Source organism: Danio aesculapii, chromosome 10 (genome assembly GCF_903798145.1).
Source record: "Danio aesculapii chromosome 10, fDanAes4.1, whole genome shotgun sequence".
Classification (NCBI taxonomy): Eukaryota; Metazoa; Chordata; class Actinopteri; order Cypriniformes; family Danionidae; genus Danio; species Danio aesculapii.
Genome location: NC_079444.1, coordinates 10,342,614 through 10,366,653, shown reverse-complemented (window position 1 = coordinate 10,366,653; position 24,040 = coordinate 10,342,614). Strand labels below are relative to the sequence as shown.

The 24,040-nt window shown below is 36.9% G+C and overlaps 1 protein-coding gene across 1 annotated transcript; it reads right to left on the bottom strand.

The window, feature by feature from the left end:
- Positions 1 to 539: 539 nt before the first annotated feature.
- Positions 540 to 24,009, bottom strand: rbm18 (RNA binding motif protein 18). The gene is made up of 6 exons (XM_056467316.1): positions 23,841 to 24,009; positions 22,223 to 22,336; positions 10,875 to 11,001; positions 9,474 to 9,554; positions 1,755 to 1,843; positions 540 to 1,549 (listed from the first exon to the last, which is right to left on the bottom strand). The coding sequence occupies exons 2-6, from the start codon at positions 22,327 to 22,329 to the stop codon at positions 1,387 to 1,389; spliced, it is 567 nt and encodes a 188-aa protein (XP_056323291.1). The 5' UTR covers positions 22,330 to 22,336; positions 23,841 to 24,009; the 3' UTR covers positions 540 to 1,386.
- Between the last annotated feature and the right edge of the window lie 31 nt (positions 24,010 to 24,040).

Below are 24,040 nucleotides of genomic sequence, written 5' to 3'. Positions count from 1 at the left end.
TGAGAAATTGTTGTACATGTGCACAGGATGTTACAAAGGAGAGCGTTCCGCCTCAACGAGAACAGAAGTTACCAAGCCCCATTACTAGTCTTTCATTTGAATTTGAAATATTGATCCTCAAGGTTTGGGAATGATTTTAAATAAAACAAGAAAAATAGTGACGTAGCTTACATCAATTACATCATATTCACCGCAGAATATATTCGACGAGGTATTTTATAATGTACAAAAGAAATGGTGATGTTGAATCATCATAAATAGAATGATAATTAATAGGAGTCATATTTATTTCCGTTTTGGTGAAAATCCGCTTATGATGCATGCTAATTCGACACCAGAGCAGATTTCATTCGTATGAAAACATTAAATTTGCGTTTAATTGATATTGAAATAAATACATTCTATTGATTATAAAGGGACTTTATTATAAGCCGTAGACCTGTTTGTAACTGACGTAGACCTTATAATAGCAGTGCTACATCATACCTTACTCTCATTTAATAAACATATTTATATCAAATGAACGCACATGAAACCAGTTTAAACACCTCACAGGAGGTCCTTTCGTTTATTTTTGAACATGACAGGAGCAAAAATCTGCCAAAATACCTGAATATTCACACCGTCGATGACATCCACTGTCGTGATGCGCCTCGTAATAAAAGCCCTTTTCACTTTAGACTTAAAAGGCAGGTTATTGATACTTAAATAATGCAGAATATTGTGCTTCCTTAACGCATACAAACCCAACAGTGTAACATAGAATGATAGATTGAGTAGTATGTCGATGAATCAGACTCACAACACACAACAACACTTTCACAAGCAGTATATGGGGCAATTTACAAGTGATTATATAAAACAGACAAACTGGAAGGAAGATAGAGAAAAGAGTGTAAACTGAGATTGTTTGAAAAGGTGTGAGACTCTTAAAGAGACAGTGCAGCCAAAATAAAAAAGAAAAAGAAAATCTCTGTCGTCATTTATTCACCCTTTTGTGTCAAATTTTAAAATTGGACCCCACTGATAAACAGTTATAATATGCTTACAGGATTGAAACAACATGAAGGCGAGTAAGTGATAGCAGAATTTTCCTTTTGACTGAAGGATCCCTTTAAACCCTCAAGAACTGAAATAAGTTGGGCAACATTATTATTCAAAGAAAAACAACTAAATTTACTAGATGTTTGTGGTTAGATTCTGCTTACACCAGCCATCTTTTTCAGTAAAAAGACTGAGAATCAGAACAACACTACAAATCAAAGGTGTTTAACTGCTTTTCGCATAATACATTACAGTCTCACACTGGCCAAGAGACGAGAACAGCTTATCTGCGCACATCTCAGTCCATTCAGTGCAGCGACACTTGGCCAGTTTTTGGAGAGGTCATCTCCTGTGTTTGCGAAAATGCTTATGGTAGGGTTGAGACCTCTTTTCTCTTTTATCGGGGGGTTTGTTATAGGTGTAAGCAGAGGGTCCGGAATAGTCATCGGGGTTTTCTTCCATCATCTGCAGCTTTGCTTCAATGGCACGAATCTTTGCATTTACACTAGGAAAGAGAGAAAAGGAAAGAGCATTAACCTTCTGATCCAGTCCAATTTAGCCTCTTAGTCAATTTGACCAAGGCCCTTTGAAAAAAGAATGGATGAGAATAAAAACAATAATATAAGTGAAGCTGAAAAGAGAGAAATTTGAAACAAGAAATAAGGAAAACGGGTGGAAACTGAGAGGTTTCAAGCGGTTATGTCCCAAACCTCAGTGAGGTTGGCAGATCCTCAGTTTCACTGGATGAAGGCTCTAAACTGGCTGGCATATTTTTGTCTCCTCGGAAGGGTTCAAATCTCTAAATGACAACAAACACACACATGGAATGAATACAAGACAGTCTGTGAGCCAGTATGGACAACTGGGCTTTTAGTAACTCATACGGTTGCTTTAGAGATCATAAAAACAAGAGCTGGCTGCTTATTAGTCATATGCTCCCTTGGAAATGTGTGGGAAAAGCTGGGCTACGCCATGTCATAAACATTCATTCCACTCAAAAATGTCCCTCCAACAACTCTTGTGATCGTGAGGATGATGATGATAACTTGTGGGAATCTGTGGGAAATAAAAACAAATAGTGATTAGAAAAGCTGTAAAATGATACAAGAAACATTTAGCAGTTTTCATCTATCTATCTATCTATCTATCTATCTATCTATCTATCTATCTATCTATCTATCTATCTATCTATCTATCTATCTATCTATCTATCTATCTATCTATCTATCTATCTATCTATCTATCTATCTATCTATCTATCTATCTATCTATCTATCTATCTATCTATCTATCTATCTATCTATCTATCTATCTATCTATCTATCTATCTATCTATCTATCATATTATATATATATATATATATATATATATATATATATATATATATATATATATATATATATATATATATTAGGGGTGTAATGGATTACGGTTGATCACAACCCACACAACACATGTGACCCATGGATTAATAATTCTTTTTACTTGTAGATTAATCCTAAATTTGTAACTATCGTATAATCACATGTATGAAAGCATTTAGGCTTTCCTGTAAAATATAATGATGACGGAAGAAGTTGTTGTAGGTTATTCGGGATGTGGTGGGTTTCATTAAAGGTGTTTTCTGTCACTACTTGTTTAGCCTGGATCCATACATTCACTGTAAGCTGCACAATTAATCATTTTAATATCGGGATCTCAACACCCACGCAATAAATTATAAATGATGGGGATTTGCATATGTTTATTAATCCTTCGAATTGCCGCATTCAAATCTGAAAACACAAAAATCCAGAAAGAGATTCAGTCTTTAGTCTTCTGAGTTAGTTATGAAGTTACAGTCAAATAACACAGAAGTACTGGGATAACAGTTTATAGTTTAGATATAACCACTGATGTTTATGGTAAAGATTAAAATCCCCATCATATGCATTAAATGACACTCAAAAATGAAAGTTGTAGGCAGCAATTATATTATTTAACCAATAGGTGGCGACAACCAGCAATCAAAATATGCCACTGAATAATTCTTCAAAAATGATCATCTAGCAATGAAACATGAAGTTTTATGAGTGAATAACTGAACCATTTATTGAAAATGAGACTAAAAATAAATATGGGTTGTACAAATTAAAATATTAAGTTCATACATTAAGTGTTACAAGGAACAGTAACAGTGAATTTTTCACAGAACTTAATATTTTACAATTTATATTCATTCAGCTGATTATTTCTTCATTTTATTTTTAATAAAATTACAGGTTCTACATTCTGTTTGTTAAAACCAAAAGTGTCTTGCAGTACTGTTTTTGTAATAAATGGAAAGCAAATTACACTTGTCTCCTCCGTTTTTCGGCTCTGAAAAATAGTCTGATTCGTGACAAAAAAAACATAATGCGATCTGAATCGTAATCCGTTACACCACTAACATATATATATATAGCTTCCAGTTCATCATGACAATACATATGTCTAATTAATTATATATGGTTCATGCTTTATAACTTGCTTTATAAAATGTCAACTTAATGAAATTAGTTCACTTGTGCTGGACAGGCACTAATACACTGTACTAGAATAGATCATAATGTGGTGGATGATAAAACAGGATTACAGAATGACTACCTCAAATTATCAGATACATATTGCACCATCAGATGGTTGCACAACCCCATTATACAACCACCTATTCGTTTATCCATAAATCATCTTTTCATCATTTAGGGGCCATTTGCACAATACAGATTTCCACTAAAAATGCAAATGTTTTCATGGATTTGGCCATTCATTTACTAGACTATTTTGGGACATTAAATGTTTTTAAGAATGCAAGGCTTTTTAAAAACTAAACTTATTTAGTCTCTTTGTAAACTACAAAAACGTGATTGTTAAAATAGTGACATCACCTGTCTGTGCATTATGTTGTCAGCCTATTGACCTTATTCTTCAATGCGGAAGTGCGCTCATTTTTGCGATTGTTTTAGAACTTCCGATTCAGCTGCCAATGGGAGAAATGACTAGGAATAATAAACGGTAGAAAACGGTTGAACTACTTACTCTACAAACAGGTATTTGCGTGACAATACAGACAAAATAGAATAATATAAGAAGAAAATATCAGTTTGCAACACCAAGCAGCAAAACGAGCTGTTTTTAACGTCTAAAAATGAATGGAAGTGAATGAGATCGGAAGTCTCGTGCCAAAATTATTCAAATGGCTGCGCCCACTCGTACGCAGAGAATAATGTGAATAGAGCACTTGGCATACAAAACAACATTAGTGGACTGTAGGACTGTATGTGTGGAGGTACATTGTGTTTTTTTCCCCTCATCGCCAGTGACATCGCCAACTACTGGCCTGGCATTCATAATACAGCGTTTTAGTTAATCTCGAATCTGTGTTGATGAATAGTTTTGACCACTATTTTACCTCAAGGTAGAGCAAAAACTTTTTTGGCATCATTATTATTGATTTACCTTATACTTTTTTTTAATAAAGCTTAAGTTTCTGCAGTATTTAAAAAAACAACAAAAAATATATTTTTAAAAAGCAAAACAGGCTTTAAACGGCACCAGTGGTATAAATGCCACACACACTCCCAGTCTGTGGCCACTTTAACCAGCCTCACACTGAGCATTGGTGGAGGTGCTAGAGAAGACCTGGACTCAGATCCATGTTGTCAACAACTGTGTGCTGTTGACCTTGACCTCTGCCTGGTGTCCCCTTCCCCTCAGACGGGGAGGAGCAGAGGGGTGGGATTCTCCACCATACAGGATTTCCTTACTCCCTGCTGCAGCTGCCTATTGTTAAGGAGCAGGGCAACCTGAGGAACCCTCTATAGCTCAACTAGAAGTCTATTTAATGGACTTTATGGTCCATTTTGTTGTTGCAGCAGCTAGATATTCCATTGAGCAACAGAAGCATTATTTATAGTCTGGGATTAGCTGAAGTTACAGTGCACATTATATGTATACATTGTCCAGTGAAAGACAATGAGAGTGGTGGTGGACTTGGCAAAATATGCCGCCATGATGCTAAGGTGTTGTGGGTGTTTTCAGGTCATTGTTATGTGGTTACTAAAGTGTTGTTTTGAGTGGTTACTGGGTGGTCTTAATGGTCCAAGTCTAAACAGCCCACCTTTCAAGCTTTTTTTTTTTATTTGTAGACTTTTAGGCCTCGTTTCCACATGCAATTTAGATGTTCACATTTTCACCAATCTGAACACAAGTGGACAACTTAAAGGTGTGAATGAGGTCTAAAATATTTTTAGCCTGACCACTTTTGAGCACTTCAAGAGGAAATGTTTTTAATCCCATTGCTTTTATAGTAGGGCTGAACAATATATCGTTTTAGCGTCGATATCGTAATGTGCACATCTACAATAGACACATCGCAGGATCTGCAGTGGTGGAAAGAGTTCTGAAAAATCATACTTAATTACTTGCCTAAAAATGTAGTGCAATTAGAATAATGGTATCTGTTGTAAATATTACTCAAAGTATGAGTAAAAAGACCTTTCAAAAGTACTCAAGAGTAGTGAGTATTCCGCTGTAAAAAGCTAATGCATTGAGATGTTTTTTGTGGATGTGTGTAAACGTAATATTCTGTAGTGCATTTAGTTATTGCCCAGCAGGCACACAACGTCATAATATGTTACATTTAGGTTATATTTAGGTCATGACGTCAGGTGACCAAAATTCAGTGTCTAGCCAGTATCCAAGGACAACATTATTCTGATGTCCGATAACGATGTCAAATATTAAATCAAATATTTGGTTGATTTTAGGTTGTTAAAAAGTGACCAAAATCCAACGTTGAGCCGACATCTTAAACCAACGTCATATTGACGTCAAATACTGACATTTATTCGTCAGGTATGGCAACCAAAATCCAACATGACATCAACGATGTTGATTTTAGTTTGGACATTGAATTTGTCCTGACGTTGAGTTCTGACGACAACCCGATTTTAATTTCCAAACAAAATGCAACGTCCCCCACAACGAGGTACATCGCCAATCCGACATCATGTTGGTGTCCTGTGCCTGCTGGGTGTTTAAGGCCATTTCGGTCATCATACAGTTTACATCCGTCATCTTCTCATCAGTAATATGCATCTAAACAGTCTCTGGGTCAATGTGTGTAAAGATTTTAAACATCTTCATTTGGACACTTTTTAAAGCTTCCAAACAGTTTGCTGCAATTATAAATCGCTCATGTCTTGAGGTAGTTCATTATGATGTGATTTACCTTCTATGTGCGATTTGATTGGACAGACATGCACTAAAAATGTCATCAAGGAAAGTAAAAGTACACATTTCTAAAACTACTTAGTAAATGACAATTCCTGAGAAAAACTCCTCAATTACAGTTATTTCAGTATTTGTAATTTGTTACTTTACACCACTGAGGATCTGCAATGTTGAGTTGTGATTATAATGACCAGGAACTACGTTTCAGAACATGATTTGCGGAGTCATCACAAATTTGAAAGATTTTCATTTGGATGTGTTTTATGGAACTGTGACTAAGATAAAGCTAATTTAAATGAAGAAATTCAATTACAATGAAGACTATATTTGATTAACATTGAATTTCTTTTCTTAGACTCCACAGACAACCATAAAACATTTTAAAAATCAATTTTCTATTGTATTTATCTGTGCTTGCAAATGTTTTGTTTTATGCAGACGTATGAATACTTTACAAGTAGTTATATAGGTCATCTTTTGTTTATATTCATATCGCAATGTATAATCGCAGAAAAACTAAATATCGCAATGTCAGTTTTTTCCAATATCCCTATTTCATAGCACAAATAATCATCGCAATCAAAAAAGTCAAAAAGAGTGCTTACTCTCTACTGACTGAACAAAAATGTGATCACCTGTGAAAAAGTACACCAAAACAATATTGCTTTTCCACCCATTTTTTTCATTTAATAGTCACATTGAGATTTCTTGTAAAAGTGATAGGGAGCTTGAAACAAGAGGGAACAGTCTCAGCAAAATACAAACACAAGTGATTTGATCAGATGATTTGAATGCATGTTAAAACCAGGTGGAAACTTCTTTTGGTTCACCATGCCTTATGTGACATTAGTAATTGATGTTTTGCCTTTAAATGAGCATCAATTATGTGTAAACAAAAAAAAAAGGGGGAGGAGGCTGTGGGTGATGTTACAGGCAATGTCTATGACCAGTGCTGTTGCATATACCACAATTCTGTGTCGGGTATCTTGTCAGTAGCTCAGATGCTTATGATACAATGTAGCTTTTCCAATAGTTCAGATATACTTTAGATACATTGTAGCGTTTATAGTAACTCAGCTACTTTTGATACATTGTAGCATTTTCAGTAGTTAGTTACTTTTTCTAGCAAATAATAAGAGTAGACTAACATTAAATTCCATTCAGTGAACCTGCAATTGACCCTCTTCACATTTCAGGGTTTCTCAGTAGCAGAAATTATCATAGTTGGGTAAACTTAGAGTGCAGTGAATGGGAGAATTTCACTGAAATTTACTCTCAGCCCTATAGACGCTGCATTACAAACACCTCGCGTAAGCAATAATTAGTTTTTTTTTGTAATTTGACGCAAAGATGATACAACACATTAATAAAAGCATATAAATGTTCATACGTTTTTTAAAAATCAAAATATTAAAAACTTTTAAGGGTTTAAGATTATGATGAACGTTAAACGCGTCATAACAGTCTTGTGAAAAGAGTCAATGGTCTGAAGCAACACAGCATTGTCTAACAAGATCACATACTACAATTATGTATTGCAGCCATTTTCTGTATTGGTAAATCCCACATCTCATGGGTTTACGTTCATTTATTAGTTATTTTGTAAATAATATTTTTCAATTAACAACAGTTGAAAATTTTATCCATAAAGTATTACAACAGTTGGCAATTAACCTGAGGTAATGTGATGAGCTTATGTGAGGGATTCAATAAAATTTCTTACTAAATAGAGCCATACATCCCCCTTTTTTTTTTTTTTGAGAATGAATGCTACTGTGTGCTTAATCCAAGTTCATTACGTTGATATTGCAATGCTACAGTTGTTGCAGTTTTGTGCTTTGACTCTTGACAGTCTGGGTAATTGGAAAAACATGTGTAATAAAGCTTTAAGCTTTGACTTAAAGTTATTTTTGATTATAATTGTATCGCACTGTTTAAAGTACCAGACATTTTACTTACCGTTAAGGTTTATTCATGTTTTTGTAATATTTTTTGAAAAAAAAAATTTGCTTCAATGTAAATAGCTACTTTAAAGAAATGGGCTATATGCACAGCTCAAGTTTTAAAGCCAACGTTAAACTTCTGGTGAAAGCTTAATGTGACTATTTTCAATTTCACAAGGTTGTTTTTACAGCATCGATGTTGTAATGCAAGCAGGGGCGTAGTGGATATTTTAAAAGTGGGGGTTCTTAATCACCTGTTTCTAAATGGTTTGTCTCTAAAAGTGAGGGGGACATATCCAATAAGTACAAGTACAATACATTCAGTTAAATAGACTTAAGTATTCATTTAGTTTTATAGTTTATTCAACCATAAAACAAGATGAAAGACCATTGTAACCACTAACGCCATCAGTAGCAACAGGCTAGTGCAGAAACTCTATTGAAAATACTTGTGTAAAATAAACTGTCATATTTTAAGGACATGGCGGGGGGAAATGGAATTTAATGCAGTGCTTCTTGTCTGATCTGAGACCCACTTCATATCATATATCTAACAGGCAGTGAAGATCGCTGATTTTTAAAGAAATAAGATCTTAAATGTGACAATTTTGTAATGCAAAGACAGTTCTCTGGAAGCACTTGTGCTGCCTGGCTGAAACTTAAAAGTCTCTGTGCATATACCCCATTACTTGTACTGCAGCTAGCTTCTTTTTTTAGAAGTTTCGTTTAGTAGTTTAGCTTCTTTCCTGATGAGTAGCTACAGTTTCAGCGTAGCTTCTTCAACACTGCTTGGGCAATGAATACATACATTTGAAAATTGGTATTTAATCATTTGAAAAAATGCATAAGAATTACTTTAGAACAGCATTTTTGTAGCAGAAAAGATGCAAAAGTCACAGTAAAGATGTCTATAATGTTACTGTATCATTTTTCTGATTCTCTTTATCAGCATCTATATTTTTAAGCCATAAAGCTACATTTCTGTTGTCCAAAATACCAGCATCTGCCTTAAAAAAATGAAATCCAATCCATGCAAGGCCCAAGATCTTCTGGTCTTAAAATATGGCATTCCTTCAACAGAGGTCTATAAGTCTTTTGGGTTTTGTCCTGTTTTATCATCCATTTATATATTTTTGTCATCCATAAAGTGCAGAAAAAGTTTCATAGAGATTTGAACAAACAGTTACAGTCACGCATGCCATAGCAAATAGCATGACGATACCCACCTTTACCTGTGCATGGGCCCAGCGTACCACTAACTTCTTAGAAAGTGCCAACTTTCCATTCAGACACTGAATAGCCCGTTCAGCCTCCTGCGATGGACAGAAATCAGTGCTGATTATCACACTTGGGCCCTATCCCAATTCTATCTTTGTACCTCTACCCCTACCCCTTGGCCCTTGAAACATAGTGTGAAGAGGAAGGGCTTCAAAATTTACCCATAAGAAATGGGACAGCACTAGAGCACCTGCACACATCATCTAATGTCATCGCAATCTCTTGCTTCATATGATATCAGACGATGGCGACTGCTGTAGTTATTCCAGTTGTGTTACTTTTTGGTATTTATCTTCAGGAAATCTCTGAAGGCAACGATATCATGTTGTCATAACGATATAATGTGGAAATAAAATCGTAACTGCACTGTGCATTTGCACCGTGGCCATATTCATTTATGTAAACACATAAAAACAACATTAACATTATAGCAGATACTGTAAAAAGCTCATTCCCAGCCACTAGACATTTCTGACAGGGTATTTGAGTGTCATCAAGTGACAGAACGTTGCGGGACTGCTATACAGGAGTTATTATTTGGGACTATAGATAGTGAAATTTTGCGTTTTTTATTTTAAAGCATCACGGTAAAACACGAACGGTTATGAATGTAATTAAACATATGCCTGTTTGTTGTAAAAATTCGGAAAAATTACAAAAAAAAATACTCATTTGGGCATCTCCTTACTTCCGTGTGCAGCCATCCTGCCGTTGTAGAAGGTATATTCTGGGAAATTTTCATACCCCTTGGTTTCGAATGTGGTCCTGAAAAATCTCAGTTTGAAGGGGTATCTAGCCCTTCCCCATAGCCCTACGCCTTTAAGCTAAAGAGAATTGGGACACCACTACCTCTTCATGTGAACGCGCAAAACGATTGGTAGGGGTAAGGGGAAGGGCTGAGGGGGAGAATTGGGATTGGGCCTTAATCACGATCATGCATTTGCCTCTAAATATCACCATACTACAATGACACTATCAAGAGTAAATTATTAGTTCACATTTAAAGTCCTCTATTTGTCCACCTCGAACAGTGTGTTTCGACAGTGTGTTTATTTGGCATCCTCTGTTTTTTGGCTGTTGCTAGAAGTATGGTGTAATGATAGGGAACAATAATGGCTGATGATGGATCACTAGTTTTCCAGGCTCTCATGAAGGGTGTGAATGAGATTTGTAAACACACATTTCCCCTTCAACAACACCCTTGGGACTGCCTCATATTACACTCCAGAGAGCAACAGTTCCTTATCTCTATCAGCTTTCTGGGTGCCTCTTGAGGACTTGCATATCATTACTAGATCAAAACAGACACTTCCTCTAGTATTTTGGGTAATTCTGTAAAGAAGAACAAACATAACCTCTTTGGTGTGGAAGTTGACGAAGCAGTATCCTCTTGGCTGGCCCTCCAGAGGACCCGACTTGTGAAACAGAAAGTCAAACTGCTTCACTTTCCCAAACTTCTCCAGGAGTTTCACTAGGTGATATCTGCAGGAACACAAAGTGAAACGCCTTTAGTTTGAGGTGTGTTTGCGAGGAGGCAGGAATAACTGTAACTAATAAAAGCTGTAATAGCTGTACTGCCAAAGAATAAAACATGAGTAATAACATCCACAAGAAAATTATGTATGTCACGGAAGCATAATTCTTTTTAAGCAAGGCTTGACCAGAGTGACAGGTCTCTTTACACCTTTTTAGCCGCTGTAAATCTTTTATTCACACAATACAGAGGATACAGCAGGGGGACAATGAGGATATAAAATAGCGGAAGACTGAATTCCCTCAAGAGTTTAATTTAAGACAAACAATTACAACGAGAGCAGCTTCTATAACCTGCTGTCCGGTAAAACCCAATATAAGACATGGGAAATCACTACGGTTTCCCTCAAGCCTCTTATTATTGGCAAAGTAAGTAGCTTTTGCTTGTTACTAAAAATTGGTCCATACAATGAAGGTTGATGGGCTCCAATGTTATTTTACATCTCAATGGCTTTCATCGAATAGAAGAAAAAAAAAGGTGAGCGTTGCTAAAAATATCTTCATTGGCATTCCACGGAAGACAGGAAAGAAGTAGGATGGCATGGAGGTAACTTAGAAATGTCACAAGCCATCATCAGCAAGGTCCAATGGTTCATTGTTGAAACATATCAACAAGAAACTGCATTGCAACTCATTCCGTCTTTCAAATTACACAGTACTTTCTACAAAAAGTGGGATGCAATCCTCAGAAGTGGGTTTGATTGTGAAAAGTGGGAGTTTTTGCCGGCAGCTAGCTCTCCGCAACTCTCACATGGTCGCTCACTGAAGCTAAGCAGGGCTGTGCCTGGTCAGTACCTGGATGAGAGACCACATGGGAAAGCTAGGTAGCTGCCGAAAGTGGTGTTAGTGAGGCCAGCAGGGGGCGCTCAACTTGCAGTCTGTGTGTGTCCTAATGCCCCAGTATAGGGACTCTATACTGCTCAGTGAGCGCCATCTTTCGGATGAGATGCTAAACCGAGGTCCCGACTCTCTGTGGTCGTTAAAAATCCCAGGATGTCCATCGAAAAAGAGTAGGGGTGTAATCCTGGCATCCTGGCCACCCACTGTCCTCTGTCCATCATGCCCTCCTAACCATCCCCATATCATAATTGGCTTTATCACTCTGTCTTTAGCAGGCCGCACACCAGTAGCGGCGGGCCGCATAGCGCCACACATTTCAGAATTCTAAACATAGGTGTCTACCAGGGTACACACACCGGCGCCAAAGTCGGCGGCTGTCGGCAACTGTCCGAGGCGCCCAGCCACAACTCAGGACACTGTTCATTTCTCTGCTGCGCCACAGAGCACCATCTGATTAGTTTCATGTTAAATATCATGCGAATTTCCGCGTCTGGTGTGTGATACTTTTAACTGTCAAGTGCGCGCCATGTCGCGGTGCCGAGCGGCAATTCCGGTGTGCGACCTGCTTTTCTCTCCACCAATCAGCTGGTGTGTGGTGTGGGGTCGGGCACAATATGGCTGCAGTCACGTCATCCAGGTGGATACTGCACACTGGTGGTGGATGAAGAGATTCCCCCAATGTGTAAAGCGCTTTGAGTGTGCAGAAAAGCGCTATATAAATGTAAGGAATTATAATAAAAATGAAAGTCTTCAATTGAAAACAACTGGTCAATTCTTTATTACAGGAAATCGTAGCGGGCTACCAGGAGTGTAAAGTAACAAATTACAAATACTCAAATTACTGTAAAAATCAAAATTGTTATTGACGGAGTAGTTTTAAAATTGTTTGTTTTTACTTTCCCCTTGAGTACATTTTTAGTGCAGTATCTGTACTTTTACTCCACTACTTTCCTTCAACCTGCAGTCACTACTTTATTTTTTTCTTGTCCATGGGGATTAGAAAAATTAGTCCTGTGATTTCTGTCCAATCAAATCGCACATAGAAGGTAAATCACATCATTATGAACCACCTCAAGACATGGGCGATTCATAATTGCAGCAAACTGTTTGGAAGCATTAATAGTGTCCAAAAAGATGTCCAAAATCTTTACACGCATTGATCCAGAGACTGTTTAGATGAATATTACTGATGAGAAGATGACGGATGTTTACTGTATAATTAAACACCCAGCAGGACGCCAACATGATGTCCAATTGAAGATGTACTCCAATGTCATGGAGACATTACATTTTGTTTGAAATGAAAATCGAGTTTACATCAGAACCCAACGTCAGGCTGACGTCAATGTCCAATCTGCAATCAACCAAATATGGACTAATGATGTTACAGCTTGACATAGTCGTTACCATTTTGACATCATATTGGATTTTGATTGTCATACCTGATGAAATACTGTCAGTATTTGGCGACAATATGACGTTGGTTTAAGACGTCGGCTCGACGTTGGATTTTGGTCACTTTCCAAAAAACCTAAAATCAACGTCATTTGACGTTATTATTGGAATTTAAAATAACGTTGTCCTTAGACGTTGACTAGAATTTTAATTTTGGTCACCTGACATCATAACCTAAATGTAACATCTTATGACGTGTGTGCCTGCTGGGCAATAACTAAATGCATTACAGAATGTTACGTTTACACACACCCACAAATTACTCACTACTCTTTTAAAAGACCTACTTTTTACTCATACTTTGAGTAATATTTACAACAGATACTTTTAATTTACTTGCACTACATTTTTAGGCAAGTAATGGTACTTTTACTAAAGTATGATTTTTCAGTACTCTTTCCACCACTGCGGGCTACAACAAAAATAATGAACTTCACACTGAACCTGTGCTATTCAAACAAAGAGATAGTAGTACAAACAGGCTTCCTCAAACAACTATGTGCACAGCATTTGAGAGCAGTCTAGCATGCAGTCCTTACATAAAAGAACATGTTTGCAGGTCTCCTTGCTTCTGCATGTTCACCTGTACATCATCCAAACCGTTCACATTTAATGTGACTTGATGCTGCAATTAGAATTTTTTTTCAATTTTTCAAAACATCCTAGAAAAACATCTCTATTATTTTACATAACTGGCATTGTAATGAAGAAAAGCTCTATTACAAGCACAAAATTCCAAACATTTGAAAAACCTTCAAGTCAGGAGGTGCAACTAATGTGTAAAAACATGAAGGGGAAAAAAAACACAGGAAAAAGATATAACCCTCATGACAGTTCTGTCAAGGTCAGCAAGGCTTTTTCTTGTATGCCTCTTACCTCCATTTAATTCTATAATAATCATGTAGAATCTTGAAGAAACTAGCATAAGTATAATTTCCAATAATTCATCTTGAGTGATGAATGTGGCAACAGTTGGGTGTCCGTCATACCAAATTCGTAAGATTCAGTAATGCCACTCAGGAAGGCATCAAAGCATTTCCTTCAGCTGGGAAAGCAAACAAGCAGAGCGTCAGGAACGTGCTCAAGACTCAGGATAAACAACAATACGTTTGGGCAACTTTTTGCAATATTGTTTTTCTTCCAGCATGACAGACGGAGCACTTTGGGAGTGGACTCCTACTTAAAGATGTAGAGATGCCTGGAATTTCTTTATTGTTTTGGATAGTTGAGGTTATTTTTAATCCTGGAAAGGTAGGAACGCAGACAGAACTGGGGGTCCTGGCTTCAGAATTAATGTTTTCCCCTCCTCTCCCAGGAGCTTTTCTCCAAGTAGTATTTCGCACTTTCCCAGCCACCACCCTCTCAGGCTTGGGCCATGGGATCTTCCTGACTTGCTGCAGATTGAAGAATTGATAGTGTCCTGATTCAAAGGGACAACATGTAGATTTTTTTCAGACCACAATGCACATCCCCAGAGGGCCATAAAATGTCCGTAGAGGGGAAGAAAGGGTCCATCCAAGAGGCTTGGACCATTTTGTGTAAGTGTTGACATGAGCCAAGCATATCATTTGTTTGGGCCAAAGATGTCGGAGCACCCACCCACCTGCAGCGTCTCCTGTTTCAATATTGCTTGAGAAAGACCTTGAGGAAGCACAGAATCAAGAAAAAAGTATGGATATCAAGGTCAAGGAGCGATTCCAATAGACACGTGTCTATATCAGATGACTGAAAGGTGTGGCTTAAGGCCAGTGTCTTTTTTAACAATGCAAAACAGAACACCAAAAGCACAAACAACCTGCGGCACATGGTAGATCCATCACCGGCCCCAAATGGGCCCCAGTGGAGCATGGACAGGTCAATATGTCAGGCTGTTATTACGACAGCAGCCCCTGCTTTGTTTGAACGGGCCGTGTCTGTCACAGGCCTAAACTGTGGGAAACCAACCCTGAAAGAAAAAGTGTTTGTATGTTTGTGTCAGAGAGACTGTGTATGCATGATAGGGTGGAGATCTGTGAATGCTGACGGATGTTTTCGTTAGATGGAAAACACAAAGAAGTGTTTTCAACATCATCCTCATCATTGGTTGATCGATCTTAAGTAGCTGCCAGAAAGCCAATCAAAGAATTATAAAGGATTAAGGTCTAATTTTATGAGGTTTGAATCATTCCATATTTCCAGAGAAACAGATTTACACTAGGGTTAGGTGATGTCGACCAATTTGGCATCGTAAGATGTCTAATGCGAAACATCGCGATGAACGATGGCATGGTCGTCATAGGCGACGGTGAATTTATGAATAATTATTTGTAGCCTACCGTTTCAACTACCTGACCCGCATGGTCTTTGTTTTACCCATAACCAAATCATAAATAAATAAAGATAAGTTACACACAAATTACCACCTGTCAATCCCTTTTTTTCGCAGAATAGGCAGAGTGATCTGTGTCGTTATAATGGCATCGACAACTTGGTTGGTAAAAAAGGTGCACAACTAACAGAAACCAACAGGAGTATCTGAGGTTTTCGCTAAAATTACTAAGTACTGTCGTTGTGACATGTTACCAGATAGATTCAAAAGACCGAAAAGTCGTTAGATAGAGACAAGATTAATTAAATATCACCTTTAACAACTATAGTGAGATACGATCCAGCGGTACATCCTTGATAAACTGTCCGACGTGTACTGCTCTCTGGGGTTTTGTGCTCAAAGCACCCACTGACTGCCTGGAGCTCATGCCTGTGTGTTTGTGGTCATGTGATGTGCGTTTTCAGTGGTATACTGTGGAAGGAGGGCTTTTCAGAAATGCTAGACGAAACGCCAGTGTGGACAAGAATCGTTTTCACTCTAAAATGCCATTTTAAAACTACACTGTCTTGAAGTACCCAATAAGTACAAATAAAATGTACCAATGTGGACCCGTTAGGTACAAAAATGCTCCTATTTAAATGGTTCCAACTCAGTTACACCCCTATTTTTCCATGCGTATTCTTTAAACGTATTCATTCATCTTTTCTTTGGCTTAGTCCCTTATTTATCAGGAGTCACCACAGCGCAATGAACCACCAACTATTCCAGCATATGTATTACGCAGCGGATGCTCTTCCAGCTGCAATCCAATACTGGGAAACATCCATACACACTCATACACTACGGCCAATTTAGTTTCAGCCAATTCAAGGGGAGAACATGCCAACTCCACACGGAAATCGGAACACGGAAAACTGGCCCAGCCAGGACTAAAACCAGCAACCTTCTTGCTTTGAGGCCTAACACCTAAAGATGTCTTGTATTATTTAATTTAAGGATCTGTTTTCAATACAAAAGCGTCTTTAAAAGCAAAATGTTTATTGATGTCATTCACCAACCTGCTACTTAAGCCAATCAGATAACAGCCACATGATGACCAATGATAGCACCCTTTATTCCTACCAATTATTTTGCCTTACAATCAGGGTAGGTCCAAAATCAATTTAAGTCCCTGTATTGAGCTTGATGAAATAAAACGGAAGGAACACAAGTGGTGAAAAGAAATACATTCTATGCATTTTAATACCCCATAATGCACCTCATCTTATCTGATGACTTCAGTGAAAATGCATGTTAATGCAGTGCTGGCATATGATGTAAATCTATATTTTGTGAATTCTTAATTTGGGGACACTGAAGACTAGGTTTCCATTTTAGAAAAATTGACAATGGGACATTTTTACTGGGACTTGCTAACAAAATGAGTCAGATGGAAATTATAAGACTTTCAGCAATGTGACTTGTTATAGTGTCTAAGCGTCATACTTTTATACCGCATTTCTGTGGAAAAGAAATGAGAGGAATTAAGCAACTTCACAAATGTGCCCAGAAACTGTAATTTTTCCATCAAGCTACGGCTTGTGATTAATGTAATGATGATGATGAAACTTACAGTCAGTAAGGTAGATGGATTAACATTTACGCTGAAAGCACAGAATGATTTTCTTGTTGTCAGACTGAAATTTGCTGCTGACCATTTGCAGAAATCTAAATGTGAACTTCACGGTCTTATCCAAACCTGTGATGCATTGAGATCAATCATGTTAAATAAATGAGGCTGTTTTTAAAGCGACGTGATGGAATGACTGACAAAGAAGTGTTTTTTAATACATTAGTGTTCAGAATTTAAGCACCAAACTCAGAGCTGATTTTTCCTACATTTTATTTTTAAAAAATGTTACTTTGGCTTGCTAATAGCAAACTGACAGATGATAAGTTATTTATAACACAAGAGAGACAAATGAAGTGTTCATACTGTGTTTTTGTTTTCAATCCCAAAAACTACTGGGGAAATCTCACAAAAACTGTCATGAGATGTCATAATTCAAACTAATATACTGGATGAAAAATTAAGCTTGTATTCAGGCCTTGTAAATTATTTTTCTTGAATTGCATAAGTCTAGGTTATTTTAAAAAGTACTGTAATACAAGGGATGATGTATTCTTTAAATAATTAAGAATAATTTAAAAACAGTAAGTAAACATGACAGTATAAACTATGTTGTGCCATTTCCAATGTGCTGTTATGTTTTCTTCAGATACTCTATGTGAAATGAATGTTATCTGGTATGTATTTGGAAAAAAAAATAATCTCAGTGATAAAATAAAAAAACCTTAGTTTATAATTAATTGTGAAATAAACAATATATAAATATAAATTGCAAGTTAAATAGGAAAACAGAATCAAGAAACGACTAGGTCATAAATCTGATTATATAAATTTCCTAATTAATAAAGTTCTATAAATGAATTTACTTCCGACTGATTCATGTAAGAGAAAATCAACCAATTGCAGATTTTAAATGCATGTCATGAAGAGAAAGAACTGCCAGATGTGAAAGAGTTACTATGGTTACTACTAATGTTTGTGGGTAGAGCATTATTTTGTGTGACCAAAACTGACTGCAAGTGCACACTTTCAGCCAATCAGAATCTCAACAGAACATAGAATAATTTCAAATTAATTCATTCTACAACATTACAGCACTTTAATGTTATTTTCTGTTCTCTGCTCTTTGAATTAGAAGGTACACATTTTAAATAAAAGTGTTCTTTTTTTAATTACTCAGCAAAAAGGTTGCTCACAGCAAAAAGGTTGCTGGTTCAAGCACCGGCTGGGTCAGTTGGCATTTCTGTGTGGAGTTTGCATGTTCTCCCCGTATTCGCGTGGGTTTCTTCGGGGGCTCCGGTATGCCCCACAAGTCTAAAGACATGCACGATAGGTGAATTGAATAAGCTAAATTGACCATAGTGTATGTGTGAATGAGAGTATATGGGTGTTTCCTAATGCTTATTGCAGCTGGAAGGGCATCTGCTGTGTAAAACATATGGTGGATAAGTTGGCAGTTCATTCCGCTGTGGTGACCCCTGATGAATAAAGGGACTAAGCTGAAGGAAAATAAATGAATACATGTTTAAAGAATACGCATGGAAGAATAGAGGTGTAACTGTGTAGGAACCTTTTAAAAAGGAACATGTTTGTACCTAATGGGTCCACATTGGTACAATTTTTTTTGTACTTATCAGGTAATTTAGGACAGTGTTTCTCAACCACGTTCCTCAAGGACCACCAACACTAAGCTGAAAAGATAATAAACGAATGAATCTGCATCTCATTTCAGAGGCTGCTACAGCCTTCCGGAGGTCATATTTTCAGCTATTCCTGCAGATATTTAGGGAGCTTTCATGACTGAAATGAAATATGCTGTGTTTTTTGACAAGGCAACCCAGGTTGCCGGAATATAATTGCATAAACTGGCAGTGGGTGGAGTTACACCGACCAAAACATGACAAACATGAAATGCTCATTTTCAGAGAAGAATTACTAACTTTAGCATTATCACTTAACATATTTCTTAAATAACTGCAAACATATTATGGTATTTTTAAATAGGGGATTAGGAGAAAAATATTAGGGAAAAAGCATATTTAAGCTCTGATAATATGAAATATTTGAAATAAAAATCTGAGGTTTTATTTCAGATCAAATGTGTACTTCAGTTGGAGCTCTCCGGGGTTGTGTTTTATCTCCGTTATTGTTTATTTTATATACTAATTCTTGTATAAGTTTATTTAAAAATAGATATATTGTAAAGTATGCAGATGATACTGCTTTGGTGAGCCTTTTAAATAAGGAGGAGGAAGAATGCAGGCTTGTTCTAGACTTCTATTAAGACTGGTGTGAAAATTCAAAGCTTCTCCTAAATATTCCCAAAACTAATGAGATGGTTATTGATTTTAGAGAGAGAGAGCACATTAATTAATAGGGAGCAAATTCAGTTAGTAACAAATTTCAAATATTTGGGTGTGATGTTGGACAATAAACTGTGGGACATATGGACTGACTGTATAAGGAATAAGCTTCAACAGAGAATGTACTTCTTAAAGAAACTACTGTCTTTTGATGATGACAACACATTGTTGATCTTGTTTTAGTTTTTTTTTAATCAAAAGTATTGCAACATTTTGTGTGATCTGTTGGTATGGAAATGCTTCTGAGGCCCAGAAGAGGTCAGTGAGGAAGGTGGTAACAACAGCCAGTAAGTTGATGGGAATAAAACTAAAGAGCATTGATAGTATATAGAAACAAAGAGTACTAAATAAGGCTATCATGAATGTCAATGATGAGAGATATCCTTTATCAAACGCTTTCCAATTGTTACGATCAGGTCATCGATATTGTGTTCCCAGGTGTGTAGGAAATAGGAAAAAATTGTCATTATCAAGCAATCAAGTTTCCTCCCTCAATTTCCTCCTCCCTCAGTAGCAGTGGATGGCCAGTAGGCTGGTTATTTATTTAGAGTACCACGCTTTTATATGATTTATTTATATGTATGCCAAATGTCTCTGTGAGTGTATGCTGCAAATGAAATTTTCCTACAGGGACAAATAAAATTAACTAACTAACCAACTAACTAACTAATATTTTATTATTGACCTATCCGCTTGCTAAGTCATGACGTATGGAATACTGTTTCCGGGTCCATGTCGCTACTCATTTGAATAGAGAAAATATGTGTTTATAGCCACTTAAGTCATATCAAACATTAAAGTGAATTTTATATAAAATCATGGTGTACACAACAGTCTCAGGGCTTGCTGCATCACAAATACCAAAATTTTAATAAATTATAAAACAAATGTAACCCTTTCTGGCCATTGGATATTAAGCATGGATACATACACTTGAAGTCAGAATTATTAGCCCCCCTGAATTATTAGCTCCCTGTTTATTTATTTTTTCCCAATTTCTGTTTAACAGAGAGAATATTTTTTTTGAACCCATTTATAAACATAATAGTTTTAATAACTCGTTTTTAATAACTGATTTATTTTATCTTTACCATGATGACAGTAAATAATATTTGACAAGATATTTTTCAAGACACTTCTATACAGCTTAAAGTGACATTTAAAGGCTTAATTAGGTTAATTAGGTTAACTAGGCAGGTTAGGGTAATTAGGCAAGTTGTTGTGTAACAATGGTTTGTTCTGTAGACAGTCGAAAAAAAGTTAGCTTAAAGGGGCTAATAATTTTTCACCCTAAAATGGTTTTTTAAAAATTAAATACGCTTTTATTCTAGCCGAAATGAAACAAATAAGACTTTCTCCAGAAGAAAAAATATTATCAGACATACTGTGAAAATTTCCTTGCTCTGTTAAACATCAATTGGGAAATATTTAAAAAAGAAAAAAAAATTAAAGGGGGTTAAATTAATTCTGACCTTAACTGTATATTGCGATCATGATTTTCGAAAGTATTACATTGCTTTGTAAACGTTTATTATTACCATTTGATGAGTCTCCCCATACATTGATATAGCGCTTGGACCCAGAAGCCACTTCACGTGACGTCACACTTAACAAGCGGATAGGTTTTTTCTGACAATCTAGATGATAATATTCTTCTATAAAATTCTGAAGACAATTTACCCACAATTTACTCAAAACATTTTAATAGGAAATCCAGAGAACTGATAACAACTCTGAAGCAATCTCTTAATTTGTCCAGAGCAACGTCTATCAAGAAAATCCATACAAGTTGACCACCACCGACCACTTGTGCTTGATGGACCAAAACTGCCCAAACTGCTGTAAAAGGTTATTGTACTGTGACCAGGTGCTCCATCGCCACCAAATCTTTTTTTTTCCTAAAGTTTCTTCATAAATCTCTCAGATGATCAATCCACAACTGCTACAGTGCAGAACCTAAAGTACCTTTTTGCCTCCCAACTCAATTACTGCTCTCAATTATCCACTTACTTGGAAACCCCAGGAAAAAAATGCCTTTGGGTGAACACTGACCTCACATAGCAGACTTCACCACTCGGTGTGTGAGTGTGCGCGCAAGATCTGCAGGACCCTGAAGTGGAACTCACTACTACAAACACTCCCTGCATGTGAACTAATTAATCTTCCCAATCACCAGCCTGTGGGCATCACGGCTGTTTTCATTCAAGCAGGTTATTTAAAGAAAAACAGAGGAGCGCGAGGGAAGGAAACGCCTGTCTAGACGCCAGCCCAGGCAAGCCGTACATTTTCCAGGACCGCTCTCGCAACGTGTGCTATTTCTCCAGCGCTTCCCTTCGGTGTCACCAGTCTCCCCCCTCTCCACCTTGAGCAGCCGCTACAGGTTCACAAAGTAAACACGCCAGGTGAATGAGAAATGATGGCAGCCCCTCAGCAAAACAGGTCTCCACGGCCGAGCGGCTCTCTTTAACACGGCTTGTCGTCATCTGCTCATTCTCCAGCACAAAGACACACTCGGCTAATCAATCATCCGGGCAGGTCCGCAGATCTGCCTGGGAGGCAGTGCGGTGCTGGCTTTCTGCACAGACAAACACTTACTCTGTGATTTTGGGGTCAATGTTACCGATCCAGAGCCGATGACCGTCCTGTGCCGAGCCACCTGACAGGATGGAGGCATTCTCCACAGTCTCTGCAGCGGACTGCATCGGGCTCCTGAGCAAACACACACAGAACATTCAGGTAAGTTACACAATTATGTGTCATAGAAATATATACACATTTAATTTTAAAAAATAGTCTTATTTACTTATTTATCGGTTTATCTATCTGACTGTCTATCTATCTATCTGTCTGTCTGTCTATCAACCTATCTGACTATCTATTTGACTGTCTATCTGTGACTGTCTATCTATCTATCTATCTGACTGTCTATCTGTGACTGTCTGTCTATCTATCTATCTATCTATCTATCTATCTATCTATCTATCTATCTATCTATCTATCTATCTATCTATCTATCTATCTATCTGTCTATCTGACTGTCTATCTGTGACTGTCTGTCTGTCTATCTATCTATCTATCTATCTATCTATCTATCTATCTATCTATCTATCTATCTATCTATCTATCTATCTATCTATCTGTGACTGTCTATCTGTGACTGTCTATCTGACTGTCTATCTGTGACTGTCTGTCTATCTATCTGACTGTCTACCTGTGACTGTCTATCTATCTGACTGTCTATCTGTGACTGTCTGTCTATCTATCTGACTGTCTACCCGTGACTGTCTATCTATCTGACTGTCTATCTGTGACTGTCTATCTATCTGACTGTGTGTCTGTCTGTCTATCTGACTGTCTATCTATCTACCTATGTGACAGTCTATATATCTGACTGTTTATCTATCTATGTGACTGTCAATCTATTAGACTGTCTGTATGTATGTCTGTCTATCTACCTATGTGACAGTTTATCTATTTGACTGTCTATCTATGTGACTGTCTATCTATTCGACCGTCTATCTATGTGATTGTTTATCTATCAGACTGTCTATCTGTGTGACTATCTATCTATCTATCTATCTATCTATCTATCTATCTATCTATCTATCTATATATATATTTCAGACTGTCTATTTGATAGATAGATAGATAGATAGATAGATAGATAGATAGATAGATAGATAGATAGATAGATAGACTATCTATCTATATTTTTCAGACTATATCTATTTGTTAGTCTATCTATCTATCTATCTATCTATCTATCTATCTATCTATCTATCTATCTATCTATCCAAACATCCTTCCCATCTATCTATACAACAGTAAATATTCCATCAGTCATAAAAACAATATTCTTTTCCAGAGTTTTAATTGAGGAGTAATACAATACAATGCTATCCTCAACGTGTGATGCATGCAGTACAGTTACAGTTCAGCTCTCTAATTGTTAAATTAATCAAGACAACGTTACATTTAATGCAGTGTTAACGAAACAATAACGCCAAAACTAATGATAGCTTAAAATGATTTGTCGTAAACAAAATAAGAACAGAAAATAGCAAGCAAACACCGTCATCGTTGTCATTGTATAAAGAAAATTAACAGATAACAACAAGCCAAAGAGGAAAAAACCCACAATTTTACACTTCAGAGGCTGTTAACAACTAGTAAGTCATGTTTGTCAATTAACAAACGTTAGCAAAACACTCACCCTCCTCTCGTATTCCTCTCCTCTGCTCTCTAAACCTAATCTAAATACACTGTGTACAAAATGTTATGCCAGTGCCTTAATATTAAAAAATCATCTCGTATATCTGCCACACGAACGAGTCGGACAAAACATTCAGTGCGGACAGTTAGCTTAGCATTCCTAACATCAACAACGGCGCAGGAGAGTGACGTAAACCACAT